General features: G+C 43.8%; 1 protein-coding gene across 2 annotated transcripts; it reads left to right on the forward strand.

The window, feature by feature from the left end:
• Positions 1-1,081: 1,081 nt before the first annotated feature.
• Positions 1,082-20,281, forward strand: LOC143295516 (sulfotransferase 1C2-like). Of its 2 annotated transcripts, XM_076607246.1 has the most exons (7): positions 1,083-1,452; positions 4,546-4,745; positions 9,835-9,982; positions 14,016-14,188; positions 15,475-15,572; positions 16,975-17,158; positions 17,699-20,274. In XM_076607246.1, exons 2-7 carry the CDS (start codon positions 4,568-4,570, stop codon positions 17,806-17,808), a joined length of 891 nt encoding a protein of 296 aa, XP_076463361.1. In that variant the 5' UTR covers positions 1,083-1,452; positions 4,546-4,567; the 3' UTR covers positions 17,809-20,274. The 2 variants fall into 2 exon arrangements, with proteins under 2 accessions (XP_076463362.1, XP_076463361.1); XM_076607247.1 differs by lacking the exon at positions 4,546-4,745 and having other exon boundaries at positions 1,082-1,452; positions 17,699-20,281.
• The last annotated feature ends 492 nt before the right edge of the window (positions 20,282-20,773 follow it).

Raw genomic sequence — 20,773 nt, forward strand, 5'->3', positions numbered from 1 at the left:
GATTTAACTGTGGCACTGCCTCGTGTTCTCAGCTAGTTGTGATAATTTTGGGCACACCATCATCATGAAGAATATTCAGGTCATGCACCACACAGCTCCTCAGATATCTAAAGCAGATCATGCCATCTTTGTAAAATGGCAGAGACTTCTGGATGTAGACCACTTCACATACAGTTGCAGCACCTTCCCTCAAGCAGTAACAGCTGAAGCTGATACTGTAAGATTTCCAAAGTCAGCTGTGCAAACCAATTACAGAAATGTTGAGAGATCAGCCTGCAAACAACAAACAGAGTTTAGAGTCAACAATCAAAGCTTAAAATCAGCATTGCTGCCTATCATCCTGTACGGCAGCGTTACAAGGGCTCAGCCACTTCCACATGATCTATCACTGACCGATCTTGAGGATCAAATGGCAGAACAAAATAAAAACTATTCTATGGTGAACTGAGGAAAGCGTGGTATTGGAGGACTGAAAAAGTATTTCAATGACACTCTGAAAGTCTCTCTGATGTCTCCTGACGTTTAGGGAAATTCTCGTGCAGGACCATTCAACATGGCAATGCCTCATCGTCAATGGTTTCCATACCAAGGATAACTCCTGAGGCACTGCGTGTGAGGGAACTCTGCAAGTCCAGCGCAGCTAGTGCACAAACTGATGATGATGTCTGCACAACATGTTCTACGTCATTCCAATCCATCTTTGGACTCCACATGTCCAGTTAGCCATGCTGGGATCCTTATTGACGACAATGTACGATCAACACATTGATGAACAGCAGGAACAAGGGATTTGACCATAGTACTGGCTCACGTTGTTTGAATGAGGATCGCTGAATGCGCAACAGCTTCTGTGTTCATTGTGAGACACTGTGAAGTTGGTGACCCTCGAGTGTATAGTTCCCAATTTTTCTTTTGAGCCTTCGGCACATTCAACTCGGAATAGGAGCCAAAGGTTGAAAAACAAAAACAACCAATGCGCCTTCCCAGTTGATGCTAACTACTTCACAATGTCAGGTAATCGACACTCATTTCTAACCTTCCCCTCGCCTTGTTCCATCCTCCACCTCCTCACTTGCAACATGCGAATCTAGTTTGCTAAGCATAGGGAAGAATAGGGAAAAAAATGTTTAATCAAGTGCATGTATTTCGTTTATTACTTGAGGGAAACTAGTCCATTGAAGATAACTGTGGACTACGACCTGCACAAGTCACAGGTCTTTGGGACAAAACAAAAAACAATGAAAAAATAAATAAAGTACGTGCATTCACTCCCACAACGCTGGCCATGACACATTTACATTTATCTCTCACTGAGGCAGCATAAAGACGCCACTTATCAGAGTGACTGTGTTTGTTTCTTGTCGATTTTCTTCACTTGTGCCCGGTCCCTTTGCTCTTCAGTCCATCGTTGCTCTCTGTAGACCTGCTGACACTGAGAACGGAGACGTTGTGGTGAGTAGTTTCCTTTTATCACATCAAAGGAAGAAGATGCAAATTTCCGTAGTATGCCAACAGAAACAGTTCTGATTAATTTTATTTTTTCCAGTGTAAGTATAGTCCTTTTGTAGATTGGGAGAAAATAACTCCTGGTGTACACAACTGATTTTTGCACAAGTTTGTTAGTTATTCTGATGTATCCGTCTTCCTCTCTCTGTGTGTAGATATTTCTGTCTCTCTTTGTGCATGTGCCTGTGTATGTGTCCCTGTCTCTTCTCTATCTCTGTCTGTCTGCCACTGTGTGTGTGTGTGTGTGTGTGTGTGTGTGTGAGTCGTTCTGTCTGTCTGTCTCTCTGTCTCTCTCTTCCTCTTCGGAATGTGTATATAAAACAGTGAAGACTCAAATATTATGTGGAACTATGTTGTTGTTTTTTCTTCAAAGGTCTAAAACTGTTTAATCGCGTTGGGTTACACTGCTGGTCAGACATCTGCTTAGTATATGTGCCTTAGATGTGGAACTATATGGATTTGTCTGAACGCAGTGGAGCCTCCTTGCGCTACTGATACTGATAGGCCTGTTTTTCAGAACTAGATTATAGTTCTTTGTGGCTCTTGATGACATGTTCATTAAAGGCAGTAATGGCTTTGTAGATATAACTAAACTTTAATGGAAACTTGATTTTGTTTTTCTGCAAACATATTTTTGAATCACAAATAAAACTCACCCTGTTATTGGCTCTGAGGTATGAGTTTTAGTGCAAATGTCTATACTGGAGAAGCTGACAAGGTGCGATGGCTGTGCTGAAAAAAACTTTGAATGTTAGCCAAGCGGACACCAAATGATAACGATGGTAAATGTTGAGACTGAACAGTTGTCATTGTACATACACTTCCTTTATAAAATACTGGCTCAAACTTAAACGAATGGACAAATCAGACAGAACTATCATATGCTTGTGTCACTCTGTGGGCCATGGGGTAAAGGTAAAGTGAAACGGTAACACGTTTACCCTGTACAAATTTGGATTGGGATCATTTAGGAACATGAAGGTGCAGAAAATATGCGTGGATTCTAAAAAGTGTTTAAGCAATATGTACTCAGATCTGCTGCAAAAATACATTCTCTACCCAGCATCCTTCTGGTGCCACCTTGAAAATCATAATACAAGATGGAAATCCTGTCAGGACTTCCATGTATTGCACGGACAAGTGCTGTTCTGCTTTGACATGATCATAGTGAATATGTTCAGTTGTGCATAGTTGTTTAGATATTAATCTCGAATACTTGTATTCGGTTTATATGCAAATCTGATGATTTCTGTTTTGATGTGAATCATGTTCGCTGTTACGTATGCGTGGGGCGTGGAATGCAACAAAATTAAAGTGCAATGTCTCTCACAACCCCATTTCAAGTGCATAATGTAAGCGTGCGTTATGTTCGTGTTTTTTGTCTCACACACACCACACATACTCTTCAAGTTACAAGTACAAAATGAGATCACGATTGATAGTGTTTGCCAACTCTAATTTCTTTTTTTTTCCACAAACAAAAAAACAACAACCAAAAAACATAGATATTGGTCCACATACTAATTTTCAGTGTTCATCAAATCTTAATAACATATACTATTTCTGTAGGGCAACAACCAACAGTTTATAATCATACACTCCGTAACAAAATTCACCCATCAAACACCATCACTCCTCGAATCAAAATAGAGTATTAAAAAATTACCTTTTCTTCTCTTGAGCAGCTTCTTTTCCAAGTTCGCATTTACCAGATAAAGAATATATACATATATATATTCAACAAAAACTAAAGTATGTTTTCACTCCCATTCTCATTGTTTCTCAAAGACATATTCTCAGCTCCACTATCAAATACCGTATCCACATCAACTTATTTCTTCCTTCATTCTCTACATTTCTCACACCATACTCATTAGGGATTATTTCATCACTTTGCTTAATCATCCAACACTCTCAACTTAATGTCCTCTGCTTCCAAAATTAGCAGGTAATCATAAAGTCTCTCTTTTCATTTTTCAATGTCTTTTATAATGTAGGAAATTTTACATGGCTTTCATATCATACCATTCATGCCCTCTGCCAAGCAGGTAAGTTTAAAGGCTTTCTTTACACATTTTAGTGCCCTCTACAATGCAGGTAATTTTACAAGGATTGTTATTTCTCACTGCCCTCTTCATGACGAAGAACGAAGGTGGACCAGGGACTCGCACATCAGCGTTCAGATCGCCAGTGGCCCAACCGCCAAAATTAAGCCCGTCCAAGGCTCTCCGCTGAAAACATATATACAACTATAAGTTTCCCACGAACTGGAAATAAGCTGTCTTCACTAAGGTTCTGCTCCCCGTCAACTTAGCCTGTTTAGTGATGAAGCAAACTTTTGTTACTGACGACAAAGACACTCCCCTCTACAACAGCGAAACACACCACACGACCAACAATTCCAACTTGAGTTCCAAAGAACATTAACAATACTTCGTCAACCAAACCCAATACCAAAAAGCTGAAATATTCTTTAATTCAACCGAAACATTTGTTTTTTAAATGTCAGAAAGCTGAAATAGTCTTCAGTTCAGCCGACCTACTTCCATAGTAAATGCAGATGACATTTTTCATGTAATTTTCAATATCCAAAAACCCAAACTAAGACAAAGAAGTCAAAAACCTGGACTCACCTACAAAAATGTAGCAGGTAACTGACTGAGTCGGTTTTAGAGCAGGATGTTCACATCTCTCCGGAGTTTGGAACTGACAAACAACTCACTGCCAAAATAAAAACTCAAGGTGACTGAACTCTCGGTTAAAATAATAACTCCTCTCCTATCCACAAATTCAGAACAACTCTAAAACGCCTTCGTCACATTCACATGTTTGAGTATATCCAACGAACGAGTTTTGACTGTACACTGCTAGTTGAGATAAGGGAGACAGAAAAGGGAGAGGTATGGAGGGAAAGGGAGAGAGAGTGAAGTAGAGAGGGGGATATTCTAAACAACGAATGGTGCTGCGTTATTAGGACAAAAGGCCTGCTATAATAATCAAAATGTTTAAACGAAAGAAATATATATTTTGTCCTCTCAGAAAAAAACGTTCAGCACCAAAGATGATCGTAGCAGCCAAACTCAAGGATCGTCATGGCAACGACATTTACTATGGAAACGGTGGTGATATATGGTTCGCCCCATCTCTGCACATTCAGGACTACAGGGAACACCTGAAAAAGATACGTCATATGGAACTGCGGGATGATGATGTCATTCTTGCGTCATTTCTTAGAAGTGGTGAGATCCCTTGCTCCTCCTTTTCCTTCTGTTCTTAATCTTCCTCTTCTTCCTCCTCCTCCCCATCCCGTTTGCTATTGCCCTACAGGCCTACATTGCAGTAGTTGTGACTTTGCTTACTTTTCATGGCACATGTCCACATTAACTCTCTCTGTCACACACACACACACACACACACGCACACACACACACACACACACACACACTCATTTTCAAAAGTTCTTTACTTTCCCTTGGCTTCCTTCAGTATATATATATATATATATATATATATATATATATATATATATATATATATAGGGGGTGCACAGGAGGGGTAGTACCTCTACGGGGAGGGGGGAGAGGGGGGGGGGGCTTGTCACGCTCTTCCGGGAGTGGTTCGTCCTCTGTTGGTCCCCACCAGCACCCAGCTCTCACTTATGGGTCCTAGAAGCTGCTAGCATGCGGCAGCGCCCAACCCCCGGGCAACGGCTTTGACAGGCTGGCTAAACTAGGTGAGGGTAGCTGACGGGTCTCAAACCCTCGGTGAGTTAGGGCTTGTCTACCCAAGCATGTGAAGACTGGATCCGGCGGACTCTGCGGAAGAAACCTTCATGGTTCAATGAAGAGGAAGGCGGTTGCAGCAGAGCACTGTGGAGTGCTGAGGGCAGGATGAGGCACATAGGACATCCTGGTCATCCACTGCATCCGTTTCCATCTCCAGTCGTCTTGACCTCGTCTTGCCACTGGATACAGACGGTCTCGGACAAGAGAGTGAGGTCGTCGGTGCGCAACTCCTCCTCACTATAAACAAAGTCATCGCGCAAGTCATCAGTCATCCTTCATCCCATACCATCATTTTCCCCAAGCCCTGTGGCGACAGGCGAGCAACGAAGCGACAGGTGTGGGTACACTGGCAGTCGTAGCTGCGGACCTGTACACAGGCGGCTCAGGCCACAGGGTCGTTTTTCACCGACTGGAGCAGCGGTGGAGATCGGCAGCCCCCTGAGCGACTGAGCAGCCCTCTTCAGGACAGCAGTGCTCACCTCTATGGCATGACCCTAGTCAGCATACCGCGTCTGACGGGGACCCAACTCAACCGGTCGACACACAAAGGAAAGAAAGAAGAAAACAAGGAGCACCCCATTGACCATTGCCACATAGAACGTGCGTACGCTTCTGGACAGAGGCGACTCAGACAGACCACAAAGACGCACAGCACTCATTGCGAGTGAATTAGCCAGGTACAACATCGACATCGCTGCCTTAAGTGAGACCAGACTGGCAGAAGAAGGCGAACTCTGTGAGCGAGACGCAGGCTACACCTTCTTTTGGAGTGGTCGCGGACTTGAAGAGAGACGTGAGGCTGGAGTTGGCTTTGCAGTGAAGACAACCCTCGTTGGCAAGCTGGCTGGCTCCCCGAAAGGAGTGAACGATCGGCTGATGGCGATGAAACTCCCTTTATGCAACGGGAAGAAGTTTACCACCATTGTCAGCGCCTACGCGCCCACCATGACCAACCCAGATGAGATCAAGGACAAGTTCTATGAGGACCTAAACGCTGTCATCACCACTGTTCCCAACGCAGACAAGCTCAACATTCTTGGTGACTTTAACGCGAGAGTTGGCTGTGACAGCACCTCCTGGGAAGGAGTGATTGGGAAGCATGGGGTTGGCAACTGTAACAGCAATGGTCAACTACTTCTCCAGACATGTGCCGAGCACGACCTTCTTATCACAAACACCGTCTTCTGCCTCCCTACCCGTAACAGGACGTCATGGATGCATCCTTGCTCTGGGCATTAGCATCTCCTCGACCTTTGTCATCGTCAGGAAGAGGGACAGGCAGGACGTACGAGTCACGAGGGCCATGTGCGGCACTGAGTGCTGGACAGACCACCGCCTTATCGTCTCCAAGCTCAACCTCCGCATCCAGCCCAAGAGACGGCCTCAGGGCATGAAAGCACCCAAACGCCTGAATGTCAACAAGCTGGAGCTAGGCAACATCAAGCAGAGCTTTGCTGACACCCTGGAGGAACGCCTTGAGTCCACCGTGCTGGACAACCAGAATGTGGAGGCGGCATGGGGCGCACTGCATGAGACGGTGTACAACACTGCCATGGAGTGCCTGGGGCCTTCTGCCAGGAAGCACAAAGACTGGTTTGATGAGAACTGCACTGAGATCAAGCAGCTGCTAGAAGACAAACGCCAAGCCTACAGAGCCCACATTGAAGATCCCAAGTCACAGTCAAAGAAAGACATGCTGAAGAGCACACGCAGCACCATCCAGCTGAAGCTGTGGCAGATGCAGGATTCCTGGTTGAGCAACAAAGCTGATGAGATCCAGGGTTTTGCAGACAGGAACGACATGGAGAACTTCTATAACGGCCTGAAAGAAGTCTACGGTCCCACCACCTCCGGATCTGCTCCACTCCTCAGTGCTGATGGTTCTACCCTAATCGCTGACAAGGACGGGATCCTTGAGAGATGGGCTGAACACTTTGACAGCGTACTGAACCGCCCCTCCACCATCAATGATGAAGCCATCGACCGACTCCCCCAGGTGCCAGTCAGTGAGTCGTTGGATGCCATTCCAACTTTGGAGGAGACCCAGAAAGCTATCCGTCTGCTATCCAGTGCCAAAGCCCCTGGCTCAGACTCCATTCCAGCTGAGGTCTACAAAGAAGGTGGTATGGCACTGACTGAGAAGCTTCATCAGCTATTCCAGCTCATCTGGCAGCATGAGGCAGTTCCACAGGACTTCAAAGACGATTCCATCATATACCTGTACAAGCGCAAAGGAAATCGTCAGGCCTGTGACAACCATCGTGGAATATCCCTGCTGTCCGTCGTAGGCAAGACTCTGGCCAGAGTGCTACTCAACCGTCTCATAGCGCACCTTGAGCAAAGTCTCCTGCCAGAGAGCCAGCGTGGCTTCCGGAAAGAACGCGGGACTATCGACATGGTGTTTGCTGCCAGGCAGCTCCATGAGAAGTGTCAGGAACAGAACGCCGACCTTTACTCCACCTATGTCGATCTGACCAAGGCCTTCGATACTGTTAGCAGAGATGGCCTTTGGAGAATCATGGCGAAGTACGGATGTCCCAGAAAGTTCATCACCATCATACGGCAACTACACGATGGGATGCTGGCCCGAGTCCAAGACAACAGAGACACTTCAGAACCATTCCCTGTCTCCAACGGAGTCAAGCAAGGGTGTGTTCTTGCCCCCACCCTGTTCAGTCTCATGTTTTCAGCCATGCTGACAGATGCCTTCAGAGACGCTGGCGTAGGCATTGGCATCAGGTACCACACAGATGGCTCACTCTTCAACCTCAGGAGGCTTCAAGCAAAAACCAAGGTGAGGACAGACACCGTCAACGACTTCCTGTTTGCTGATGACTGTGCTCTCAATGCTGCTTCCGAAGCTGACATGCAGCACAGCGTCGACAAGTTCTCTGCTGCCTGTGACAACTTTGGCCTCACAATCAGCACAAAGAAGACTGAGGTGATGCACCAGCCAGTTCCAGGAAAGCCTTACGTTGAACCAAACATCTTCATCAAAGGGCAACGACTGAATGCGGTGGACAAGTTCACATACCTGGGCAGTACACTCTCTCGCACAGTTGTCATCGACGACGAGGTGAATGCCAGACTTGCCAAAGCCAGCGCTGCCTTCGGCAGACTCAATAAGAACGTTTGGATCAGGAGAGGCATCACCCTGGAGACGAAGCTCAAAGTATACAAGGCCATAGTTCTCACCACACTGCTCTATGGATGTGAATCATGGACGGTCTACAAACGCCACGCCAAAACGCTGAATCACTTCCACACCACCAGCCTCAGAAAACTTCTCGGCATAAAGTGGCAAGAGAAGATCCCTGACACAGAGGTGCTCACTCGTGCAAACTTGCCCAGCATCTACACCATCTTGATGCAGGCCCAGCTGCGCTGGGCAGGCCATGTAGTTCGCATGCCAGACCACCGGCTCCCCAAGAAACTGCTGTATGGCGAACTCCAACATGGCAAGCACTCCCATGGAGGCCAAAAGAAGCGCTTCAAAGACACTCTGAAAGCTTCTCTGAAGGCCTTCAACATCAGCCACGACACATGGGAGCTGAATGCAATGGACAGACCAAAGTGGCGTTCAGCTGTCCACAAAGGCACCAAATCCTGTGAGGCCAACAGAATCGCTGCAGCAGAGCAACGCAGACAGGCCAGGAAAAGCAGTGCCAGCAAGTCCCCGACAGCCGCCACCATCCCCTGTCCACACTGCGTCAGAACCTTCCGGGCGCGGACTGGCCTGACAAGCCATCTGCGCACCCACAGAGCCCAACCCACCCATCCCTATGATGACTAGATGGTCCTCGTCGATCCCGACGGACGAACCACTCACATATATATATTATACATATATATGTATCTCTCTCTCTCTCTCTCTCTCTCTCTCTCTCTCTATATATATATATATATATATATATATATATATATATATATACATATATGTGTGTGTTTATGTATGTATATAGATAGATAGATACAGATATAGATATAGATGGATATAATATATATTGCTTGATTAATAGTAAAAGATAGTTATGAATGTAGATAGAGGTACCTATAGACATAAAGATCTTTCTTTCCGATATCCATTTTTGAATCTACAAGTAAGCCGAAAATTTGTATGTTTTCTTTGTTGAGATCTGTGAATAAAAGATTCAGAATTTTTCTCCCTTGTTTGTATCATAATCTACGTGGATGGCTTCATGGAAGCATGAAATAAATGAGATCCAAGCAAACAAAGACAATCGCCTTATTCTTCATATTTGTGTGATGTCTCATTGCCCACGCTTATTATTTTCTCACTGTGGTGCCTGCTGAGGATGGGGCTCATTTTCAGAAACATGTCCTGGCTAGGCTGACAGAAATCAATAGTGTTTCAGGACAGAGATTTTGAAAGTACAATAAAAGTATTTTTATAGTACTCTATTTCAAACAAACAACAACAAAAACAGGAAAGGCGGTCAACAATAACTTCAGTCAGAAAAAAATTCACATACTCATCCTGACCTTGGCCACACCACATTCCCTTGACTTTGATTTGTTTCAGGTACCTTCTGGCATCACCAGATCCTTTACATGCTGTTGCACAATACCACGGACTATGTGGGTCGAATGGAGCAGGACCATTTTGAGTGGACAGAATTTGAAAAGCTGTCCAGACCTGAGGGGCCACAGACCTACGCCACCCATCTGAGGTAAGCAGGAGAGTGCAGTGTGGTGTCATTAAGTGTAGCACAAACCAAGAAGAAAATTAAAAAGTACAGCATATAGTGTCGTGCTTACTACCTAGGCTTTTCTCTGCAGTAGGAGCATATGCCATCGACGATTCTTTTCCACCAGACTCGAATCTGGGTCGTCCTTTCTGCTTCTGTTCAGTTGATCCCCTATCTCTTCCGTTTCGCCTCAGTGTCTGGCCTCCAGCTGTTTCTGGGCAATCCCCTCTTTCATTTCCCCTAAGGGTTGAACGTAAGAGCCTGGTGGATGTTGCTGGATATTGACTTTCTGCCGGAGTGTCCAGTCCAGCCCCTCGTCCTGCCCATGATCTGGTGACTGGCTCCTGTCCCGCCCCTAGCCACAAATTTTGTCCGGCCACTGATTGCTAAAAGTGTACCTCAAACGGGTGTTGATTAATGAATGATAGTATATTCTGCAGCATCGACGTGGTTACCATCCATGTTCCAGAGCCCTACTGCAGGACTGATTTGTCACTGGATATGAATGTGCACATTTTTCGTGGTCGTTTTGATTTGTCTGAAGGTCCAGATGTTTTTCAGCATTATAAGGGCTGATGATGTCAACACAATCTGCAATGGACAAAATAGATCACAAACCTTCACTTTGCAAACGACATTGGTGGCTTGGTAGGTAGTGAGCAGAAACTCGTCTACTTTGTTAAAAGACTGGATGAAACATCGACAAAATGGGATGGAAATTAGCGCCGAAAAGAACTAGCTGATGGCCAGCTACAACACCACCATCACTGCTGATATAACTGTACAGGGACCTAAGTAAGGAACTGTTCAACAGTTTACCTGACCGGGATCCATCATCAGAAATGTATGATCTCAACCAGGAATATTCTCAAGGGCAGTAAAATCAGCACTGTCCAGATTGAAAACTATGTGGAAACGCAGCAACATTTCCGAGAAACACAAGAGCAGACACCTGCGTGCACTGGTGTAGTCCATCTTCCTGTGTGCATGTGAGACATTGACCTTCATGGCGGATATGGAAAGAATAATTCAAGCCACGGATATAAGGTGCTATCGCAAGATGCTAGCAGACTGATACATTGATCACATAACTGAAAACATCACCAATGAACACGTGTACAAAACCATCAAGCAGCACATAGGACCTCTGCTGATGATGGAGTCTCCCGTCGGACCGACAGATGAGTAGGCAGGCACGCTTATCTGTCGGTGTGTGTCCTCGTATGGGAGAAGAGGCCGATTCTGGATGCGCAGCACTTCCCACAGGTGTTGCAAGGGAAAACGTCTCCAGAAGTTGAGCCCTGCTTCCTTCGCTCACGCTTCTCCTTAATGGCCAGCGTTCTCTTGTTTTCAAACGTCTTTATGCCACTGGAGCACAGCATCCTCTGCTGATATTTGTTAAGGAAATAAAGCTGGGGTGATATAGCCACACAGCAAGATCCAATGGCCTTGTTAAAACAGTTCTCCAAGGAACTATTGAGGGAGGGAGATGGAGGGGAAGACAGAAAAAAAAAACGATGGACTGAGAACATTGCACAATGGACAGACAAAATATTTGCAGATACCCAGGCTTTGATACGCAACTGACAGACCAGGAAGAGTCTAGTGAAGAGTTCTGTGTGGCGCTCAGTTGACTCTTCACAGAGTTGTGGGAGAATAAGAAGGGCTGCTCGCGCCTTGCCTATCCTGGCAGTGACGTCTCTGTCAGTGCCCCCCTGCCTGTCAATCAGACTTCCCAGGTACATGAAGAACTCTGCCTCCGTCACTGGCTCTACTTCTATGTGAATGGCATCAGAAATATACACCAGTAAAATGTACATTTTGTACGAATTGTATGAAAAGGTACTTTTCAGCATCCAAAAGCCTTTTGGTTGATACAGTATTCGATTTTGTCTGGGAATCGCAGTAATTTGTAAATAAAATAAAAGATTATGCCAGTGTGTCAGACAAAGAATGCAAGATACTATATTCGAAATAGGTGTGAATCACTATAGTGTAGCAGTAAATGTTTGTTTATTATATGAACACTTCAAAACTGACTTTGGAAAAGAGAAATATCTATTTTCACCCACCAAATACGTGTGTCACATCATTTCAGTTTAGATGTATGAATCAAAAAGTACTAAATGAAGTTGGCATGCACTATATCATTCCACGAAAATGCACATTTTCAGTAACTCCGATATATATGTGTATATTTGGGGATGGGTTTCATTTTGTAACGGAATGTCTAAAATTTGATGATCCCGGAAAAGGTTTATTCCTAAAACGTACATTAAATGTCAAAAGGAATTTGCTCAGTTGACTTACTGTTTCTAAAGCTAAATCAATGTATGTGTTGTTTCCGCCTATCCTCCATGCCACAACAGGGGTCAGAGGATTTAATTTTCTTGATTTCTTGGCGAGTAAGCAGTGGTGACTAGTAATCCAAATCCATCAAATGTAAAAGAACCAAAAGAGGAAATTTTCATACGTTATCACCAATTTCATGAATCAGAATAACGTTAGAATTGTTGTATTGTTTGTTGAATCACCAAATGAACTGGCTCAATTGACGTTTAATGTTTTCTAAAACTAACTCAATGTGTATGTCGTGAATGGCCATCCTCCATGCATAGATGGGGCAAAAGATTTTTGTTAGCATGTAGGCACTGGTGACTAGTAGTTTAAATCAGCACTGTCCACCGATGCTACGAAACCAACAGTGAAAAATAAGAGAGAACCAGCATACATAGTGCTGTTGGATCTATGTTGTCTTTTCCTGTATCCAGCTATGCATTCAGATTCGTTGGGCATGATTAACGAACATTGTTGCACATTACGCCAATATGGTCACGTGAAAAAGGTCATATACGTGCTTGTGCAATCAATGAAACGATCTGAATAACTTAAAGAAAGAGTAGTAAGATAAACCACTGTGACAATCAAGCATATGCTTGAGGATGATGAGAGCATGAGTTGGAATTGTTTAAGCACGACCTGTTCAACACAACGTGTGTCTCTCTGATTGTCTGTCTGTCTGACTTTCTGTTTGCTTGTCTGTCTGTCTGTATGCATGTATGTGACTTACAGTTGGGCCAACAACAAAGTAAGAGCTGTGTGATCAATAGTTTCTCCACTGCAGTGGGAAGTCGATTACAGCTTAGTCTTTTGTGACGATCAATGACAGAAATTAGGAGGCAAGATTGCACTGGCTGCTAATGCGGCAGCCTTGGGGGTTATCTGGCCTTTGGGGACCATCCCAACGCCGACTGTCCTATAACCCTCTTGGCCGAGAGAGTGGGGATGTAACGCGGGCAAGACACTCTCCGCTATAATCAAATTCTAGCCCAAACAGTCAGGACAACAGATGCCGCCTCTGCTGTTCTGTTGGTCAAAATCCGTCATGACTGACTGTCATACAGTGTGTATGTGACAATAATGATTATTGTTTGTATCTATATCGATCATTAAAATGCGACAATACCCGATGCACATCACATATATAGCACATACACACACAAACACCAAAAATGATATATAAAAAAAAACATTGAAAAAACAACAACCAGTAAAGCATTTTACATGAATACATTAATCATTAGTGATATTTATGTGATATTCATATAACCAACCCCACCCCTTCCCCCATGCATGATCATATTACCAAACACACACGCACGCACACTCGGATGAGTGCATGCACATGTGTGCGCACACACGCACACACAGAGACACAGACACAGAGACTCACACTCACAGATACACACATACTACACACAGCAGGGGGAACAGCCAAAATTTCACACAGACAAATCCGTTGTGATAAAAAATCAATACATTGTATGTATGTATGTCGATATATCGATGTATCGATTATCTATATATCTATGCATGTATTTATGGACAGATATATATCTTAGTGACTAACACTCTTAGTAGGAATGGACATACGACTGGACAAATCAATATGTGGATGGACGGGTATGGACGGGTATGAATGGATGGATGGATAATGTGTCTTTATGTGTGTCAGGTATCACCATCTACCCCAGCAAGCAAGAGAGAAGAAGGTGAAGGTCATCTACTGTTACCGGAACCCCAAGGACTGTTGGGTGTCTCTCTACAACCTTGCCCATGACGTAAAACTCGTACCATCCTATGAGGGCACATGGTCCCACTTCTTCGATCTCATGATCGACTCTGGATGTGAGTGTTGGTGGACAGTCACGCACTTCCCTACACCCCCACCTCCAGCCCCTTCTTCCTACCATTTTCCACTACTCTATGAATAATGGTACAGATGGTAATCTTCCACGTGAGACGTGTATTGAAAAATGATGTAAAAACCAAACACAGCGTCACATGCGGAAAGAGTGATGCTACACTCAAACGATGCTCTCTCTCTCCTGGGAAACAAACCGAGTATTGCATACAGAGGTCGTTAACCTTTGCGAACAATATGATGTAAATCAAATGTTGTGCAGCACAATGCAATGCAATGGAATGCAGTGTGGCTTGTGCAATGCAATGCAATGCAGTCCAATCTAACACAGTATCATCAATACTGCTGCTGCTGTTGCTTCTGATCTTTTCAAAATATTTCTAATATTTCTTCCTGACTGCTGATTGTGTTATATCAACTGCTACTTCTTCTCCTGATATTCCTTCTACTACTACTATTACTATTACTAGATTTACTTATGCCATTGTTTCATAAACAATGCCTATATCATCATCATTAATACAATGATGATGACAGGGCAACAGTGGTAAGGTATTTGCGGTGGTGGTGGTGGTGGTGGGCATGGTGGAAGTGGTGATGGTGGTTTTAACATAATCATGTCAGTAAATTGAAACCAGATACTAAGAATCATCATACATTGTGGAGAAAAAGGCCCAGACTAAAACCAAGCAGAGCGTGAGGTATCTTAGACCATTGTATTGTTTTCATTTGAAACTGAAACCCCTCAGATTCAAACTCATCAACCTATCTCTACCCGTGTTCCATTAACAACTTTACAGCAGTATCAGAACTTTCTGAGAACCGCGTTAGACGTGTCACAGAAATGTCAGACAAGGCGGGTTTCTGTAAACGAACTATCAAAGGTCCATTACTGACGTAAGACGAGTTGCCTCTGACAAAATATTCTTGGATTTAACTGTTTAAATGCAGTCTTTAATTGACTGACCCAGGATTCTAAACAACTTGATGTATACAACGGTTCGATTTGATATGTATTCAACCTATTTTGAAAAAGGAATTCATATTGCAAGGAAGAAAAATACTGAAATCTGGAACTTGAACTGAAATTCTAGAAAATTCTTATTTCGGGCAGCGTGAGGATAGCCATCTCCTTGCAATTCTAGTTTTTTGTTGTTGTTGAAACAATCCTTATTTGTGTGTGTGTGTGTGTGTGTGTGTGTGTGTGTGTGTGTGTGTGTGTGTGTGTGTGTGTGTGTGTGTGTGTGTGTGTGTGTGTGTGTGATTTCAGACTGGTACGGGGACTGGTTTGATCACGTGTTGGACTGGGAGAAAGCAAAGAGCGACTATCCAGGTATCTTCTTCTCCTGCTACGAGCTGATGAAGAAGGTAAACATTGCGTGATGCTGTGATGATTGATGTAGAGATTAAAATCATGTAATTTCTATAACAGATAGAGGGGGAGGGGGGGGGGGAGGGGGAGGGAGAGGGACGTCTGACACAGACTGTGACAGCTAGTTTAGCTTGAACTGCGGGATAATTATAGTTATTGTCCTTTCAGTTCATGTCTTTTCCCCCAAAACAGCTGTGAATCAGTTCCAAATAATGTTTTACATACAGTTCATTAGATGTATACAAATGGGTAATATTTTTCAGATAGGATCAAGACTCCATTATCGGTGAATTTCGTAGATATTCGTAAACAGAAGTGTTTACTTTATATTGTTAATATCAAGGCAATTATATATATAGAATTCAGAATACTGGATCATCTTCAAAACAACAGAAAACCATTTGTTTTTTAGAATGAATAAGTGGGTTAACCACCTTCGTCAGAGGAGAAAATAATAATAACAATCATCATCATCATCATCATTATCATTATCATTATCATTATCATTATCATGTTGCTCTGAATCTTGTGCAGAGACAAATCAAAGCCGAGCAGAACTCTACTGGAACTTCTGGTGGGGTTGGTGCTCCTTGGACAGTGCTCACCACGTGTGCAGTTTCTTTAAGCTCTTGGTTGTGCCTCCATTTTTTTTTTTCTCAAGGCCTGACTAAGCGCGTTGGGTTACGCTGCTGGTCAGGCATCTGCTTGGCAGATACGGTGTAGCGTATATGGATTTGTCCGAACGCAGTGACGCCTCCTTGAGCTACTGATACACGGATACTGTGCCTCCATGTGTACCGTCCTTGGCTCAACGCCGCTTTACATGAGTTGAGGACATGTTCCACTGTTTGTTTGCCATGGCAGAATGGGCACGCAGGGCCATCTGCTTTCCCCCATTTCACCAAGTTTGTATTCGAGGGAAGGAGGTCGTGCACAGATCTGAGGATGAAGCTGATCCTCAAAGGGGCCATGTTCCACATGTCGCTCCAGCTGAGGCTCCTTTGGTGTGCATTTTCCCATGTTGTCCGCTGCCCCTGCTGGTCTTGCTGGACATATTGTACATCACAATGCGTAAATAATGCACATCCCATATCAGAATATGTAACACCAATATCACAATACTTAAAACCATTAAGTCACGATACTCCAAATATCTTAAAACCAATTACATGCATCGCATTGCTCAAATAATGCACATACCAAATCACACAACACCTCAACAACACAAACATAAAACAGAGAGAATCACATACACTCGTACATCAGGAGATTCGAAATCCATATCTATCTATCTATTAAATCTGAAGAACAGGTGTCAGCAGTTCCAGACAGTGAGTGAATTTCAATGGCGGTCGACAGTCCAAGGGAAGTAAAAACATCCACTGCTGCCTGTTGCAGGATCCTGTGGGACAGATCATGAAGATAGACCAGTTCCTGGGCCTCAACAGGGGCAGACAACTGTGTGAACAAATCGCTGAAGCCTGTCAGTTCTCCAAACTGAAGGCAGCGAAAGAACCTCAGAACCCAGAGATCCACGGAGAGAATGCGTGGAAGAAGGGTAGTGCCGGATTTTACCGGAAAGGTCAGACAAATCTTATCTTTTCCGAGCGTCTCTATCTCTCTCTTGTTCTCTCCCACTGTCGAAATTTATGTATGTATATATGTATGTATGTATGTATGTATCTGGCAACGGCAACATTCGGACTTGTATATCTGAAATTGTGTGTGTGTGTGTGTGTGTGTGTGAGTGTGCGGCATGCGTGTGTGTGTGTGTGTGTGAAATCATATGTTTGGAACCGTTCTTGAATACCTATCCCTATCCGTGTACCTCTCTCTGTCTCATTCTCTGCATCTGTGTCTCTGTCTGTCTGTCTGTCTGTCTCTCAAACTGAGCTCAACAAAGTACAGTCTGTCGATTTTGATAATCATGCATTCATGTGTCCCTGCCTTGCTAAACACAAACAAAAGAATTCAAACACCCCATGCACAGACACACACAGACGAAGACATGGACATACACACACACACACACATTGAAAGCAGAACGGAAACAGGATGAAGAATAGACATATGGACGGACAGACAGGTTCAGTAAATCCCATCTGTATGGTCCACTCCACAGGGGAGATCGGAGACTGGAAGAACTGGTTCACGGTGGCACAGAGTGAACAACTTGACGCTGTCTTCAAGAAACGGATGTCGGAGAGTAAGCTCCCCTTCTTCTTTGAATGACGTCACCTGCCGAACTGCACCAGAAGCTGTGACTGTTTCTGGCACTGAAGGGGCAATGTGGTGTGGGGCTTGGAAAACGGAGATCAGAGGGGAAAGCTTTGTATCAGTTTGTTGAACACACCCACACACATACACAAACACGCACGCACGCACGCACACACACACACATACAAACAAGCACACACACACACACACACCTAAATTTAAATCTAAATCTAACATATGTTATCAGACATGTTACTCTTGTTCTCTCTCTGTTCAGTTGTCAATTTCTTATACAGGTCACTTTAATCAGAAATAGATTCTGAGTTTGTGTTTGTTTGTTGTTTTTGACAAACTTGTGTAAACAAAGAGTATGTTATAACCCGGTATTCGGTTGTGTGTGTGTGTGTGTGTGTGTGTGTGTGTGTGGTAAACTTTAACATTGCCATTTTCTCTGGAAATACTGTGACCGCCAACACCAAATTTGGCTTAAAAATCGCAGGGAAAAAATCTTTACAGTCATACCAATAAGAGTTTGTAGGTCTCCCGAATCAAGCCGTGTTTCCCGTATCATTAACGGGTTATTTCGTTGAGGCCATTTCCGGGATTCCGAAGACACCATTATTACCGAATTCCAGTTGCAGTGGCGTTGGCGATGCTTAGTGAGTGGACGGGGTGACCTCGATTTTCTTGTTCGCAATTAAATGGAAAGAAATACAAATTCTGGACAGAACACATACAGTGACACAGACTACAACATCGATGTGTTTACTGCATGTGAATCGTTTAAAGTGGATACTCAGTTAACTAGAATGAACATAAAAGATAAATTGAATCGACCGTGTCGTACTTTCCCGGCGGGTGCAACTGGTACATCTATCTAGGTCCAGAGAAAAACGGCTAAATGTTGCAGTGTGATTGCGGTGATAGCCACGTCTCCTTTACCACAGACTTTAAAGAATTCTTAACTACCCTTAAAGAATTTTTAAATGCACAAAAATGATACTCAACACACCAAAATAATATGATTTAAACAGAGTTGTCACTTGGAATACCGCAATCGATTTATCGCCCATAAAAAAGAGCATGTTGAAATATCAATTTTTTAACTTTATTCACGGATCCGCAATAGTGCAGTGAGTAAGACAATTTCATTCTACCCGAATACGCTGGGTTCGAATCTGTGCTCACGCCTTTTTTTCTTTTCTTTTCTTTTTTTTTTTAAACCTGAAACGTTATAACAGAAATACCGAACACATTTTAACGATTTTTTAAAAAGTGTATCACAAGTGAGTCTTGAAGGCCTTGCCTCTCTTGTTTTTCTTGGGAGTGGGATTGATTATTGTATTCATCGTTCACATTTCTGACTATTTATGTAAATGATATTTTTTTTCAAAGCGTGTTCGTGTTCGTATTCAAATCTACATGTTCAGGAGTACCTGTTCAGCCTTGCAACTTGCCCTTGCCCTACCTTGCACCGCTGTGTCCCCTGCCTTGCCTTTCCTACCCAGTCGTCATTTGGCAAGAATTGTTTTATGATTTGTATTTCTTTTTTCTGTTTTATCACAACCGATTTCTCTGTGTGAAATTCGGGTTGCTCTTCCCAGGGAGATCGCGTTGCTACACTACAGCGCCAACCCCCCCCCCCCACACCCCCTTTTTTTCCCCCTGCGTACAGTTTTATTTGTTTTTCCTATCGAAATGGATTTTTCTACAGAATTTTTCCAGGAACAACCCTTTTGTTGCCGTGGGTTCTTTTACGTGCGCTAAGTGCATGCTGCACACGGGATCTCGGTTTATCGTCTCATCCGAATGACTAGCGTCCAGACCACCACTTAAGGTGTAGTGGAGGGGGAGAAAATATCGGCGGCTGAGCCGTGATTCGAACCAGCGCTGAGATTCTCTCGCTTCCTAGGCGGACGCGTTATCTCTTGGCCATCACTCCACTGTTTGAACATCATTGTTGTGTTCGTCTTCTGCGTGTTTTCATTGTTGTCAGGTAAACAGATGACCGCATCTAAGTCAGCGCGGGATGAACTGTAACTGCGTTTCAATTTTTGATAGTTTGGTAGTCTGCACCGAAAGAAATTTTCTTTTTTTTTTCTTTTTTCTTTTTTTGTTTTTGTTTTGTTGTTAAGGAGAGAATCTAACCACATCCTTTGCCAAACGTTCCCTGCTTCACGAACTGTCCTTCTCTCTCTCTCACTGTGTGTGTGTGTGTGTGTGTGTGTGTGTGTGTGTGTGCGTGTGTGTGTGTGTGTTGTCGTTTTTTTGGTCAGTTATGATCACCGTTTTACCTGAAAACGTTGTGACTCGCCTTGGAACTGGGTGTTTTTTGTTTTTGTTTTTGTTTTTTGTTTTGTTGTGTGTGTGTGTGTGTGTGTGTGTGTGTGTGTGCGCGTGCGTGCGCGCGCGCGCGCGCGCGTGTGTTTGTGTTTTGTTCTGTTGATGCTGCTTGTCTCGGCTGGAAGCTGATGGATCTGCTGAAAGCTCGGGGCTTTTTTTCTTAGTAGGAAAACAGTGCTGAGGGATCGGGGGTGTGGGGTGGGGGGGGGGGGGGGGGGGGGGCAGTTGAAAGTGGCTGAATGAGTACAGGAAGGGATAAATACGGAATGGTGTGGTGGGCATGTAAAAAAAAAAAAAGAAAAGAAAAGAGAAAAAGAAAAAAAAAAAAAGAAGAAGAAAAAGTGTCTATTGCAATTCCGTATACGTTTACTTGACTGATAACACATGTGCGGATTATTGTCTTTCCAATGTTGACAGTCATTTCATGACTTGTAACAAAAAGAGCCTTGAAACAATGACAACAACAACAAAACAACAACCTGTGTTCGCGTTGCTAACTGATTACGAATTTATTGACTGTGTTTCCAGTGCCAGCTGATACTGCAACAGCAAGCATATTCGACTGAAGATAAATATACACTGGAAACCTCAAGAAGAAATGTCTCGGTCAGAATCCAGAACAAAATACACAGCAAAA

Source organism: Babylonia areolata, chromosome 20 (genome assembly GCF_041734735.1).
Source record: "Babylonia areolata isolate BAREFJ2019XMU chromosome 20, ASM4173473v1, whole genome shotgun sequence".
NCBI classification, from domain to species: domain Eukaryota; kingdom Metazoa; phylum Mollusca; class Gastropoda; order Neogastropoda; family Buccinidae; genus Babylonia; species Babylonia areolata.

Coding starts and splice junctions, on each gene's coding strand:
- LOC143295516 (XM_076607246.1), top strand. CDS start 4,568: ATGATCGTAGCAGCCAAACTCAAGGATCGTCATGGCAACGACATTTAC. Junction 15,573..16,974: donor GCTACGAGCTGATGAAGAAG/GTAAACATTGCG, acceptor TGCCTGTTGCAG/GATCCTGTGGGACAGATCAT. Junction 17,159..17,698: donor TGCCGGATTTTACCGGAAAG/GTCAGACAAATC, acceptor TCCACTCCACAG/GGGAGATCGGAGACTGGAAG.